At 43.0% G+C, this 15,433-nt stretch overlaps 1 protein-coding gene across 2 annotated transcripts in view; it reads left to right on the top strand.

Moving 5' to 3' along the window:
- tln1 (talin 1) overlaps positions 1–14,201 on the top strand; it is a 68,466-nt gene extending 54,265 nt beyond the window's left edge. For both annotated transcript variants that reach the window (XM_076757950.1, XM_076757949.1), the window contains 6 exons: positions 3,327–3,451; positions 3,775–3,900; positions 4,589–4,651; positions 4,736–4,918; positions 10,286–10,411; positions 12,510–14,201. In XM_076757950.1, the coding sequence (XP_076614065.1) occupies positions 3,327–3,451; positions 3,775–3,900; positions 4,589–4,651; positions 4,736–4,918; positions 10,286–10,411; positions 12,510–12,644 (758 nt within the window). In that variant the 3' untranslated portion in view covers positions 12,645–14,201. The remainder of the gene's footprint in view (positions 1–3,326; positions 3,452–3,774; positions 3,901–4,588; positions 4,652–4,735; positions 4,919–10,285; positions 10,412–12,509) is intronic.
- The last annotated feature ends 1,232 nt before the right edge of the window (positions 14,202–15,433 follow it).

Genomic DNA, 15,433 nt, shown 5'->3' with positions numbered 1-15,433 from the left:
GACTGTAGAGGCTCTGAAAGAGCTTTGAGTGATTTGCAGGAACGGGGTTCAACAGGATTTTATCCAGACCAAAAACAAACAAAAAAAAAAGCATAAAATTCACTTATTGAATGTGAATCTCCTCAAATACCACATCCAGTCTGTTAAGGTTCTTCAACTTTGAAAGTAACTGAAGTCATAAATGACTAAAATGAGATTATTTTGTGATCTGTAATCACCTTTAGTTGGCAGACAAGGCAAAAACGCCACCGTTTTGAATCACAGCCTTATTAATGACAATCTGTAGCTCCAAACAGAGAGTGAGCTGAAAGCAGAAGATACGAAATGCTGATGGAATTTATCCAACTCAGCTTACTAACTTTACACGCTTTTTTTTTTTCGTTACCAAATACTGAAGGTTTTGATTTGGAATTACTGTATTAGGTTGAACTACAAAACTGTAGGCTGGAGAGTGTTGGTTCTGTCTCCAGCAAACCATCTTTGGCTTGGTTTAGACACTGATGTGCAGAGCGCGTATAATGTAAACAAAATGACAGCCAAGTTATGTATGTGGCCCTTGGTAAGTTAGCTTGAGTAGTGAATTCAGTGTTCAAAAGGTGCCTGTTCAGAACAGACCTACGGCATCTTTCTCAATATCAGCCGGCAGAGCTGGAGAGCCTCCACAGTTCTAGATGCAGCAGTACCAGACCCAGTCAAAATCACAGTGACCTCACAAAACACAAAATGTTTGACCATATCCCGACAATTCATACATTCATTATGACAAAATTTCACAAATCACATGCACATTCCCAGTGTGTTACAAAGGATAGGCTGATGTTATTCATTGAAGGTAGCTGGCTAACACTAGTTCAATAACATTACGTTAACCATAGTTATCAAAACACAACAGTACAACTCAAATCAGCTGACATCCTTATGTATAACCAGCACGATTGAAAGAGAGCAGTGCAGTCAATAAATGCTCTTAATTTGAAGGTGCACCAGTAGGAAATGTTCAGACAAATCCTGCATAGACGGCCTTTAAATGAAGGTTTACAACTATAAAATAGCACCATCCTCCTAATGTTTTTTGCTCCGCTCAGCTAAACTATTTCATACTTTACACTGTACTATCTGGGGTCCTCAGTGAAACACTGACCAAGCGTGAAGTTGTTGGTGAACAGGTGTCGAGAAAATCAAAGAACAGACTGATGGGCAGAGATTCCTTTCATCATAGTTAGATGCATTGCATATCCATAAATACATACTGCACGCACTGTATAGTATGCATTACATGCAAAACATCCAGGTAGAAGGCTTTATGGTTTGATAAAAGAGAGCATGGAGAGACACATTTGGGAAGAGGTTCATTAGCCTCAGAGTTATTGGAACCCAACCCTACTGAGACTGCATAATTGGAGTGTAAAGTGCTTGAGGATTTGCTCTTAGTGCTTTTCCTAGCCTATGTCCTGTCCTATGTCTGCTGCCATTATTTCAGGCAAGGTCAAAATCTTGAGCCAGACAGGCGGTGTGGTGGGCTTATTTTGGACTTTCAGCTACTTAAAATAGAAAAGTCCTGACAGTTCTGATGGAGCTCTGCATTCATCCATAAGCGCTGATTTATTACAAACGGTTCCACTGTACAAACCTGCACTGAGTGTGTAGCAGCTGGCCTGTGTAATGGTGTAACAGAACATAGAACATTAATCACGTCAAATTCTGACCAAAGCTACGGCCGCCATGCCCACAAATGTGCATGTCACATTCTTAATTTAAAGGCGGACAACATTTCTGTGGGGGGCCAAAAGGGGGCGAATGATTGGAACTCTTTCTCCAGTAGATTTGATCAGTCATCTGCCCCTCTGCCTGTCCAGTCCCCCCTGTATACTGCTCCACCTACACCCTCCTTCCCACAACATTCAGCTCACAGCCACCCTGTCCATCCACTGCATTTCCTGTCCCATGTCCTACCCCTCCAACCACAACCTCCAGCACACAGCCCCCTGCCGCAATCTGTGCCTCACAACGAACCAGATGAGGAAAGAACTCAGACGAGGAAGGCTGCAGGTCTGGATGGCATCAGCTGAAGGCTTCTCAAGTCCTGTACGGACCAGTTGTGTGGGATAATTAAACACATGCTCAACCTGAGGCTGAAGCTGGGAAAGTGCCACCAGCGTTGGAAAGTTAAGATGCAGCAGCATGGCAGTAGTTTACCACTTTGAAGCTGTTTCCTTTACATTGAACCAACCTCATTCCAAGTCCCCTCAGTGAACAGTCTTTGCTCCTTTCCTCTTCACCCTCTACACTGCAGACTTCAGGCACACATTTGCCACCTGGACAAGTTCTCAGATGACTCGTCCATTGTTGGCCTAATCACTGATGGGGATGACAGGGAGAAAGAGACTTAACAGGCTGGTTAGGAAGGTCAGCTCTGTCCTGGGATGCATCCGTCGACCCAGTGGAGGTGGCAGCAGAAAGGAAAATGATGGCTAAGCTGGAGAACATGCCCCCACCCCATGCATAACACTCACAGCACTGGGCAGGTCCTTCAGTGAAGGCTGCTTCACCCACGGTGTGTGCAGAAAAGATACTTCCTTCCTGCTGCTGTCAGACCTCACAATCAACCCTGCTCCCAGTAGACCACACACACCCAAACTGACAAATTCACTCATGCACTATCAGTGCATAATAAACTGTGCAATATCAATATTCCCTTTATACAATAAATGAACTCAAACATTGCTAATTTTACTAATGCTTCTTACTATTGTACTTTCCCCTTTGCTGGAATAACGCTGGTGGTAGGATTATTTTATCTCTTATATTCTCCACCTTCCTCCACATATCCTTCACATTGAGTCTCACTCTGTTCCATTAAAGTACCAGTTCTAAGGACCAGAACTGTGTGGGTCAAAGTTCAAAACATTCAGGGCTGAAACAGCGGCAGCCCGCAGGACCAGCAGGACAAATTCAGAGCTTTAGCAGCATGTCTCAGCTGCTGTGTTCACTGCTGCTGTTGACATGAACTCAATGGAGCTGCTGGAGGTCTTCTGTGAATGATACACATCCGGTGCATGTTTGTCTGAATGTTCAGGGGAATAAATCAGCTTCCTCTCAGATTCTTTGGAGGAATCTGATGTCAAATATTGAGGCAGGGCAGTTGTTGGTAGTACACACTAACACTTTCAACAAATACAATTAATAATACAGTAATAATATAGCAGAATTCATACATTTCACATTGGCTTACACACAAAAGAAAAAAAAATCAAATAAAAAGTCTGGTAAAACCTTTCTGTGTGAGTAGCAGGAATCAAAAATAACTTCTATTCTGTGCGTTGTAGGCACAGAGTGGGTGGACCCCACGGATCCCACCGTCATCGCAGAGAATGAGCTGTTGGGAGCAGCGGCGGCTATTGAAGCAGCTGCCAAGAAACTGGAGCAGCTGAGGCCCAGGACCAAACCCAAGGTTAGAGGGCTTTTTACAGAGCAGCAGCATTCACACTGAGCCTGTTAACCTCACCACGGGGTCACATACAGTGTGTGTGCCGCATGTCTTCTGGGCTGTCGGCTCCTCACGCCATGAATGATGGCCGTCCCTCACACTGTACCCTGTTAGCATTTCAATATTCCTCATTTCAGAGTATTTCTGGACACCAGCTTATTATATACTGTAGATCAGACCTGTTTTTTAAAGATGGGGCCTTGTTGCCTGAATAAATCTTCCACAATCATCACAGCTCTGTAACACAGTGTGTTTATTGACTGCTGCTTTCCCTCTCTTGTTAACAGGAGGCAGATGAGAGCTTGAACTTTGAGGAGCAGATTCTGGAGGCAGCCAAGTCCATCGCAGCTGCCACCAGTGCTCTGGTCAAAGCTGCTTCAGCAGCACAGAGGGAGCTGGTGGCTCAAGGGAAGGTACGTCTGAGTTCAACCAAAGGATGAGTGCTCTCATTATAGAGCAAATTCTGAATGCTGCAGGCAGCATTTAAACCCTCTGCAGAGAATTGGTGAAGTGTGAGTTTCTCCTGTGCTGTGCACCATAATTTACCCCCAATAAAACCCCAAAACATGCTTATACAAAAACACCTACCAGTACACCTTTGGAGCACACATTTCTTTCTCAACAAGTATATACTTTAAGGAGACAACGTGAAGAAATGAAAGATTTCTCTCTCAGTCATCAAGGTATTTATTTAGCTGTAACATCCTAAACAGTCTTGAATCACCAGTGTTGCCATGAAAACATGAAGGTTTAACATCCATGCACAGCCCAACAGCTGGACGTGATAATGTTCATGTATGACCCCATCATACATAACAAGCTGAGAGAGAAAAGAAAAGTTTTTCATGGCCTTGAAGAATCCTTGGACAACCGTTAATCTGTTACTACTCAGAGACAGTGTGTTTTCATCTCCATGAGATTTTATGGCTTCTTTTCTCCCAGGTTGAATTTACCCATCCATGTCAAATTTGTCCCCGAAAACCTGCAGCTTGTTTCCTACATTCCCCTCGGTGCATTTCATTTTTGCTAACCACAAATGCTGTAACTGCACATGCTGATAAAAACCATTTTGATTCTGAGGCAGTTTTCCTGTATTTTCAGGTGGGAGCCATCCCAGCCAATGCAGTGGATGATGGACAGTGGTCTCAGGGTCTTATATCAGCTGTAAGTCTCTTCCCTCAAGATTTAGCTAAGATTTTCTGAAGCTAAGAGTTAAACATCTTACTGTCAATGCCTTTGACTTTTCAGGCCCGAATGGTGGCCGCAGCAACCAACAACCTGTGCGAGGCAGCCAACTCGGCGGTGCAGGGCCACGCCAGCGAGGAGAAGCTCATCTCGTCAGCCAAGCAGGTGGCGGCCTCCACCGCTCAGCTGCTGGTAGCCTGCAAGGTCAAGGCTGACCAGGACTCCCAGACCATGAAGAGGCTCCAGGTCAGTACTGCATGTCAATATCTATCAAGCAGATACACATGCCCACTTCTGTGTGTGAAACGTAGCACGCTGTTACTCTGACACTTCAGAACACCTTATTTAGTTCTCTGCTAAATAAAGGACAGAGCTGCGACTGTCAGAGGGAAAACTGAGAGCTCAGTCGCCTCTTTAAACTGATGTAAGCACAAAGAGGGAGAAAAAAATGCAAGAAGACAGATAGCGGCGTGAAGTGGTGTCTGAGGTCACTTTCATACCTGTAGTTTGATTCATTTGTTGAGGAACTGCCAAAATAGCAGGACACAAACACAAACACACCTGCCAGTTGTTTAAAAGATGTCTTTATTAACAGTTCACCAGTTGGATTTCATAATTTAGCATTAGGATTCATCATAAAATCAGATATCTACTATCACACAGTCCTGTGGTTGGTCTGCTTTGCTTTCACGTCACAAACACACCATGCCACAGATGACTGGACTGGTATGATCGTTTGGTCCATGCCAGAGTGTGAATGGCATCCTTCACACCAGCTTGAGTGAAGAAATCAAATAGCTAAATGCACCAGAACTTGTTTGAACTGAATCAAACGGGTTAGGAGTGAAAGCAGCTGAAAAAGTCATTACAGCTGAGAAAATGTGGACAATCAATGCAGTTTGAACAAAGCCTGCGGTGGTTCCCCTAGCAGAGGCAGCGACTGGTGTATCCACTGAACTCCATCAACAATCTGGAAACATGACTACAAAAACAGTGTCTGACTGACACAGAGACAATGTCTTCAAACAGCTGTCATCTCAAACACACTGACTGCAGCCTGCTGCTGACATCTTACTCTAATGCCCTTTCAAACAGCAGACACATGTATGACGCAGGTCCACTCAACAACGTTTCAACCCCTTTGAACCCACTCATATGAGACAGCTGTCACCCTGCTTCTCATTGTTAGCAGACAGGATTCCTCCACAGTACGGAAAAGTGTTGCTCCTATTCTGTTTTCTAAAATCGACATTACATAATTGCTAAAAATAAACTGATTGTTTCATGGAGTTTGGAGCAGACAGCCAGCGCAGCCGACATGTTGACCACAGTGTGAGAGAGTGAGGGTCAGAGTGAGCTTCATGTCGTCACAAGCAAAGCAAGAAGTGACTGAATGCTCACTCCTACACAGAGCTGCCTCTCTCTGTACGTCACCGCCTGGAAAACAGCTCTGCTCCAAGTGCCTCATACCCACCAAATCCACACAGCCACGACCGAGTTAGTTGCAAGTTAGTTAGTGGAAATGTAACTTTTTTCAACTGGTATTATTTAAAAAAAGAGAGGCTAAAAAAAATCTATTTACGTCGTAAACATCTATGTAGCTATTTATACTCAGGTGTTTTCAGGATCTGAAAAATCTCCTGAAAAGTTTGGAAAAGTATGGAATTTTCAAATGGAAAATGTGTAGGAGCCCTGAACGGAGACTTCAGTCTGCAGTGTAGTTCAGATACCACAACGTGACTTTGAATGACATTAAATTAAATCACTGGCCATTCATAGGCACGCTCTCTTTCTCTCTTTCTCATGATCGCTCACTCACACTTCCTATGTGTGAGGTGGTTAAATGATGTGCAGCCTCTGACCTGTGTCCAACCCTGTGAGCCACAGACAAAGAACAGAAGTCAGAAAGTATTCAGAGATGAACTGTACATGATCTGTCGACAGTAATAAAAACATGGAACAAGAGTAGATTTATCGTTGAATTGATTTCAGTCCAGTGTATCATGAGCAGTCTTCCCTTCTCCCCCAAAATCTGACTTCATCATAGCAAGGCCAGACCCAGCCCAGCCGCAGCCTGTTCACCCTGCTGTATGTGCTTCCAGACGACAGGCTGTGAGGCTCCTCAGCTCCACCGTGCATTTAGATTTTTGTTGTTGTTGTTTGGTTTTGTGTGAAGCATGAAGGGACTACAGTTTGCATTTTGTTGTAGAAAGCTCAGTTAATGAACTGTGAACCTTGCGAAGAAGTGAAAAATAGAGGCCAGGAATCTGCAGAAGTTACCACGGCAACAGAGTTTGTTTGAACTTGAGCCATTTTCTCGAGACTGAAAAGCCAGGGTTAGTTCCAAAGTTAGCTTCTAACCCTCTAATCCTCGCAGTCATCAGACTGACATCTGATATCGGCATATGCATAGTGAGATGTGTGGTCCTCTTCTGCAGCAAGGATTCAGACCTGCAGTACCTGCTGAGGGAACAATGACAGTGGTTATTCTGCAACAGCTGAGGATGTTGGAAGGCAGCGTGTTGCGGTCTATTAATAGGCTGGAGTTTGAGTGTTTAGGGTTACAGGTGAGCTGCATGATCTGCACAGCTGCTACATCAGGATTAGTGTGCTCTATATTTAGCACAGGTAAGAGTTTCCTTCACATACTGCTGCATTTCACTATTTTTGAAGGGGTAAAGCTCCAGAGATTTACTGTGGTATGTCCATAAAGTTAGGGGACTCATTCAAAACATAGCAGTAAAGGCTGAGATGAGCAGACTTTTAGTCCATAGTGTGACACAAGATCCAGAAATACTAGATCTTATGTTTCCCATATTCATTAGAATCCTTTTGTGAGAACCTCCCTGGCTGGTAATTGGCCACATATTTCATACTCCACACTTTGAGTTTATAACTCAGGTCTTCAGATATAAACTTGTAGCCTCTATGCCCAAGCTGAGTTAGCCCTGATTACCATTATGTGGAAAATCGGTGGAGCGCCCCCATAAAAAGATGTTTTTCTTCTTAGATTGCACTGAAAGCTCTGACTCACTGATGGAAATAATGTAGGACGGCAAGGTTGTGACCTTTATGTGTAACTGATGCAGCCAGTCCCGAGACATAACAGAAACTACAAGAATCTCCTGTCACTCCATCCACCCAAAAATACTATTTTTAAGGCTGTGTGTATGCTAGCTGTGAGCACATCAGCCTGCCCAGGCCATCTCATATTCTCTGATCCAATCAGCAGTGGCTTATCTCCTCCTCTTCTGGGCCTGCAGCTGCTACCACAGTAATTCCCATACATTTACGTCCACAGGAGCTCTGGAAACAATCCACCAGTCCGCCCATGGCACCAATAACTGGAAACATTAGCCCTGATCTATGATTACACCAGCAGCATTTGCCCTCATGACACTTTGCCATGGTGCTTTTTAAGGTTATAATTATTCAGAGTGCTGAGTAATGTACAGTCTCTCAGTTGAATGTGTGAATATGTGAGGAAAGGTAGCTCTTCAGACTGACTGCATGTGGTTTACCGACAGAGACACGAGTTCAGTGGTTCCACTTATAATAATGCAGTTTAATAAGACGGTCAGCCAGGGATTGTTTGTGTTATTCCCATGGATTTCAAAATGGGTTCTGAAATGCTAGCCTGGTTGTCACACAATTGAAGGAATAATTCACCATGGGAAGTATGTATTGTCATTACTGTTCCAATCAGTGTTCTAACTGGATGCAGGCTGACTGCCAGCAGTGCTGGTGTGTCAAGGTCATTTTGCCTTTGGATTGTAGATGCTTGTGGGGGATTCTGTAGCTGTGAGAAATTCACAACATCTCCAACCAGGATATACTACCAGGTGGCTGACGTGAATGGTTTCCCCACTGGTCTGGTGTGAGTGCAGCATTACCATGTGTTGACTTTGGGTGTGTCCAAAATCATTCCCCCTCTGCTACCTAGTCCCTGTATTTACTATCCTCTGTTGTATTCAAATGTATACTATCAAAAATCCCTGCAATGCAACAGAAAAAGTAGTGTCCATGGCATGCACACAGTTTTGTAACTAACAATCCCAGAATGAAATGCCTGGCTTTCAGTCATGCGTCAGTGCAGCTGTGGATCAAAAAGCAAACAGGAGGATGATTCAAGTGTCCAAAATCTCAGTTCACTGCTCACTACAGAGGAGATTATGGAATGTTTATCACGTCCAGTTGGTAACAGGCTGTGAGTCAACCATGTGGTCATCATGCAGGCTGAAGGTAGCTGTGCTGGTGTCCTGGGCTGCAATATGTGACATTTTGCCTACCCATTACAGTTCACCCAAATTATGAGCAGAAAGTTTCTCTCTTGTTATGGTTTCATTTATCCAGGCTTTGAGACATCATTCCTTTACCCCCATATACTTGAGGTGAATGGAACTGCAACACCTCTTTCCAGGAACAATGTCCCTGTTACTCTAGATAATCCACAGAACGTGCTGGAGGCAGCTCACAGGGATTTCTCTTTTGGTAGAAAGTCATTCCGGTGGGAACTGTTGACAGTGAGGTCGAGGGATTATCCAGAAGAGATGTTGATGTTGAAGTTTCAAAGGTCATTTTTCAGTACTGTAAACACCAGAAACTAAACCATTGACCACTGAGGTCAAAGCAGAAATCTCCAAGACAGATATAAGTCATGTGACAGACGGGTACCTCAGCCAGAAACCTGAACAGTCATGGAAGAGGTCACATGACAGCAATGTTGGGCCAGCCCTTATGTTAAAAGAGGAGGACTTAGCAGTGCCAGCCAAATGGTATTAAAGCATCATTCATCGTTGTCAGATAACTGCAGCAAAAATCAAAGGATTCTATCATGACTCTAACATCTTACAACATTAGATCTGAGCCTATTCAGAAGCAGTAACTTGGTGCGTAAAGAGCCTGTGTTTAAACACGTATGAAAAAATATACCATGTCCACATGGGGCTGTGTTGATTTAAACTTATGGACAGTCCCAGTTTAGTACTTGCCTTCTGTGTACGGCTGATGAGGTGAGCCCCGCAGTGTTATGTTGTATGTCAGGGCCAGACTAACAGTAACATTCCAGCCAAAGATAAACCAGTAGAGGAGGATTCATGCATGTCTGTGTGGCTGTAAGGCCTCTGCCAGCTCAGTGTCTCATTTCAGCCCACAGAGCCGCAAAAGGAGAAAACTCCTCTTTGTTAGATCCGAGCTGCCCAATGAGACAAATGTTTGGCTTTCAGTGTAGTTCAGCAGGCTGCTCCTCGTTGCCTTTTACAGCTATGCTCAGGCACTGAGCAGGAAAAAAACCTGTTATGGGTTTCTCTCTGAGCACTAGTGGAAGTTATTCCCTTTCCAGGAGTTGCTGTTCACAATACACACAGTCGATGTGTCTGCTGCTTCACTTCTACAGAAGTGTGTTTGCACGTTACCTCAAAGACTAAATCTTGGTCCATGGTTGGAGATGCAGCATTGCTTTTATAATTCACCCTAACTTCCCTTTATTTTCCACTACAAAAAAGAAAAAAATCTTAAATCAAGGGTTTTTTTTGTCAGTTTACTGAGTCCAATATGAAGAATGAACTTTCACAGTCCATGTATTTAATCCTGACTCATTGTGTGTTTCTGCAGGCTGCTGGAAATGCTGTGAAGAGAGCCTCTGATAACCTGGTGAAAGCAGCACAGAAAGCAGCGTTTGATGCTCAGGACGACCAGGCCGTGGTGGTCAAGAGTAAGATGGTGGGAGGCATCGCTCAGGTGAGACAAAGATCACAGCAGACACACAAACACAAGCGCAGATGGGCGCTGTCGAGCACAGAGCATGTAAGATGTGTTTTCTTGCTGATCCAGGAGGATGTGACACTCTTTAGTTTATCAGCGGTTTTCCAGCATTTATTAATGGTAAGATGGTTGTGATTTATTTTAATAGTTAAGCAGACTTTTTAAAAAACTTATTTCGAACTTTCAATTCGATAAAGTCTTCAAGCTGGATTCCACGGATAGGCCACAACAAAGCCTCGCCATCTGCTGACCCGACTCCACCGGTGAAGGATGCGAGCAGTGTTAGTGTGGGTAGCCATAACCCCGAACTTGTGGCTGCTTCATGCTGAACTCGCTGAAAAAGCATGTGTTGTAAAATGAACTCGCTGCCTTGTGACTTCCGCTCAGCTGCTCCTCAGACAGGACCTGAAAAACACCATCAGACCCCTGCAACAGGAAGTAAGCTCCCATGAGCAGACCGTCTGTGGATTGCCGTGCACCGATCAGTGTAGCCTATTATCAAACCTGTGATGCATGCGTCTGTGAAACTTCTCTCTGACTAGTATGAGGACTTGGAGGAGATCAAGGTGCAACAACATCTGACGGGTAGGATTAGGGATGTATCTAGCCTGACCAACTTTGTTGTGACCTCCTCAGCCTGGATGAGCTGCCTCTATTGGTCTGAGCACACTGATGTGCCCTACCCAAGGCAGGTGAGGCGCTGGGGCCATTTGTCATCAGGAGCCACTGCTTTCATCTCACAACCCGGAGTTTTAACTGACTGATGGGGGGCCCCAGGTATTTAACCTCTGTGGGGTCATGAAGAAATTCTAAAGGCAAACCTTAAAGGAGAAGTTATTTCATCTATTAGTTATGAAGAGAAGCTCAGGAGACTACTAAGCAGATCACTCCGCTTGATAACAGCTCTGCTAATTTATTTTAACATAACAGATATTGTTGCAAGATGGCGCCATGGATGGTTCAGTCCTCAACTCTCCCTCTCTGATCACATTCACTCAGAGGAAACCTTTAAAAATCAGAGTCTGTTGATTCGGATGTCCGAACTTCTCAACAGAGCAAACCAAGACTATGTGCTTTACTGAAACCTGGCTTGGTGAGCCCATCCCAGACACGACACTACATCGGCCAGGACTCCAACTCCTCCCAACAGAGTGCATGACGAAGCTCTGAGGGGAAACGAGGGGAGGCAGAATCTGGTTCTACTGCTTCTTACTGAAGGCTGGCTTACAGATGTCACAGTTTGAAGGAAATCATGCAGTATTTTGGTGACGGCTTTGCACACTGTTCACATTCTCTCGACCACTTTATTGAGGTTGTCACCTGGAATGCTTTTCAATTAAGTTAATTAATTAGTTAAGTTGATTAGTGCAGCTTCTCTCCATCTTAGTACATTTTAGACCATCGGTTCTGTTGCTGTTCTGGCCAGTTCTTGTCCAGTAAAGCAGATTCTGATAACCCTGCTTATGATACAAAACATATTTGGACAGCAACACACAGGTTAGATACGTGATTGACTGTTTTATCTTCAATTAGTATCTTTACTTTTTCAAAGGAGAAAAAAGGCCTCTGTGATGAGGACTAACATGTTTTTGGCTAACATAATGCTATCTCAGCTAAAAAGTCAGGCTGAAGTTGCCAGAGTGTATTTCCCCAAATCCACTGAGGAGCAGGACAGATGAGCTAATGCTAGCCTAAAATCTGACACAGTGACATCAAGGACTGATTTCCACAGTCCTAAATGAAGACAGGAGGGTAGTTAATCACTGGGTTAACCTTAGCAGCTTACATGAGAGGAGATACACATGCACACATGAATCTTCTACTTCTGCTCTTGTGTTTTTGTTTTTGAAAAGGTGTTAAAAAGACATGACTTGCCCCACTCGTCACATAACAAGTGTCCCTCTTACTAGAGCCCCATGCACAGCACCAAGCAGCTGAGGGCTGCAAAGCTTGACAGACCTGCGTAGTTATGAGGGCTTTAGAGAATGCTCAAAAGTTCTATTTTTCCACTGGTTGAATGTGTGATTGAAGCAGGCATCTCCTCACTGTCCTGACTAACTGTGTTGTGCTGCAGATCATCGCCGCTCAGGAGGAGATGCTACGGAAAGAAAGGGAGCTCGACGAGGCCAGGAAGAAGCTGGCCATGATCAGACAGCAGCAGTACAAGTTCCTCCCCTCTGAGCTGCGGGAGGACGGCCAGGAACAGTGAGAGTGTTTGTGTGTGTGTGTGTGTGTGCCCCAACACATCAGTAATACAACAGTGATCCACGGAATGCTCAGGACCATCCCCCAGCTACGTGTCGAGAGAGGAGGCTTCGTGCTTCAGTAGAAATGTAACATTAGGCCGACTGACTCCAATTGCACAGTCATGTATCAGGATCCTTTTTATCAATCTATTTCTGTATTTAATTTTCCAAGTCTAAAGTGTAATAATGCCAAGGATTCAGAATTTTGATAATACAGAAATATGTAAACTTTAAGTCCTTATTAAGATATCTGTGCTTTTGAATATATATAATCATATACTTTTCAATATACCTGGCTCTTTTTTCATCCTTTTTTATCTGGATGGCATGTCTTCGTCGGTACATGCTGTGCAGCTTCGTAACATGACAAAGTCCTGCCAATAAGTTCTGCTCACCTTCACTGTTAGGACTTTAGTGTTAGATCTTAGAGATGTGAAGGCAAGCACGGTTTATTCTTCTATGCAAATGATGCAGAATCTATGCAAATTTTATATGCAGATGAGGTTTTTTTTTTTTTTGGTGTGAAAGCGTTAAGAGACAAAGAGTCAATGTGTAAGAGATAGTCTGTGGTCACATGACGGTGAAAATATTAAGTATGTTACTTGTCATACTGTTAAAATCTGAAATAAGGACAACAAAAGAAATGTTGCCGTTCTTAAGTTTAGATTTGGAAAATTAACTTTGCGTTGGAACAAATCAGAGTGGAAAAGAATTATTTTTTTAAAGATTGAGCTATTAAATGTATTAGAAAGTTATCTTCCAGTAAGTCGCTATCTTAGCTCAAGTTTTTGTGTCAGTATTGTGATTTAAGCAGCTGCAGTATTTAGGCCTGGATTAAAAGACTTGTTTGTGTAAAGATTATGAAGCCATATATTTAACTTCAAGACATTTGACATCATATTGACTGTATTTGGGTGCTCAGTGTCTAGTGAGTTCTTCCAGTAACATTTTGTCTGTGCCAATATTAGTGCTTGATGCAGTGCTTAACACTCTCTAGGGAATTTCTGAGACAGTCTTTTCCCGGGATTCTAGTCTGAGGGACATGTGATCCTTTGGCTACCTAATGCTTTCCTGTTAGATATTACTTACATAGAGTTTAGTTTATTCCTCGTTACCAGGGGCCTAATGTTAGCTCACTCTTTGTTCCCATTAAATCATAAAGTGCCTTGATAATGTATTTGTCAGGTATCATGACCTGATAGCACCCAATAACTCTGTAAGTGCACTTAATTCATCCTTCATTCCAGTAATTTATCAGACCATCATTTAAATCCTCCCTTACACCACACCTGTCTTTAATTTCTCTTCCTTTTATTGTTTGAACAAACATGGCGCAAGTAGAACAGTATGCCAGCTATTAAAATGACTGTAATCATACAAAGCCTTCTTTTCTTTTGTTCACATTTTGACTTAAGCGTGGTATAATTGTAATGCTGGTGTACAGCAGTACCACCTCATGGGCACTGTAACAGAGATTTATATTCAATAAAGCCAGTTTTCAGTGAAACTGTTGACATCTATTTTGTAGTTTGACTTTCATTGTTCTCACCACGTTCGCAGTAGAAAGAGCTTCCTCAACAAGTGACACCTTCCTCAACAGTGCAGTACTTTTACAGGGTTACATTCATGTACAACTACTGCGCAGGAAACCGCCTGGACTATGTTTTCTGTAAATGCCCTGGACAGAAGTTCATCCATCCATCCAAACAACCGACTATATATATGAACTATATTTTATGTATAAGTGTTCATTACCAGCATATTGTGCTGATATAATCATACATGTCATGCTTACTCTCAATGTTTTTCAGTTTTTATTCCTACAATATCTGAAGCACCTCAAGCATTATTGTGGTTTAGTTTTGCTAGAATACGATCATACCCACAGGTTGCTGTGTAGTAATTTGATCAATCTGCACCATGTAAGCAGAACAACACCTGAAATAATAAAGACCGTCGTCCAGACTGAGCCTTAGGATCAGATAATAAATCAGGACTCAGCTGTGCTTTAGTAGAATATATTCCATATTCTGAAACATGAAACATGGTTGCTACTTGAGGTCAACAGAGGGGATCTCTTCTTACTGTGCACCACTGGCTGTTTCCTGTTTGATGTCCAACCAGCTGGCTCCGACTGACAGCAGGGCCGCCCCTCAAAACAGCTCAGGTAATACCTACAAGCTGCTTACATGAAATGTTTTCTCATTTGCACTGATCTAAATACAGCCTTTTATTTCTTGGTCATATCATCATACTGTTTCAGCTCTTCAGTTTTGTGTTTTCAGTTTACTATTATTTTTTACACCTTCAAATTCACATTTCATTCTATATAGTTTGTTATTTGATTATTAGATTTATGTTGTTTTTTTTTCTCATCACATTTAATGAAGGTTGGTAAAGAATGTAACATATTTCACATGTAATAGCCTGCATTTATTTTAAAACTCCGTACTGAAGCACAAGTTTGAGATACTGTGTACTTGAGTCTTTCCATTTCATTCTACATCCACATTTCGAGAGGGAAATATTGTACTTCTTATTCCATTTCTGAAAAAAAAAGGAAATGAAACTGAGGAAAGTGATGAAAGTGATGAAAGAAAGAAAGATGAACTTCTCTTGTCTTCCCTTTGAGTGACCTTTCCTCCGTACAGATCTCAGATGCGCGCTGAAGTCATCTTTTGGTTACCTTTGCTGATGTTCCAGGTGGAGAGCTGACGCGTGCGAATGTGATGGAATCGATGAAAACAGACCT

This window comes from Chaetodon auriga, chromosome 19, assembly GCF_051107435.1.
Source record: "Chaetodon auriga isolate fChaAug3 chromosome 19, fChaAug3.hap1, whole genome shotgun sequence".
Lineage (NCBI taxonomy): Eukaryota > Metazoa > Chordata > Actinopteri > Chaetodontiformes > Chaetodontidae > Chaetodon > Chaetodon auriga.
Note: the sequence above shows the minus strand (reverse complement) of the source record. Positions and strands in the feature narration are given on the sequence as shown.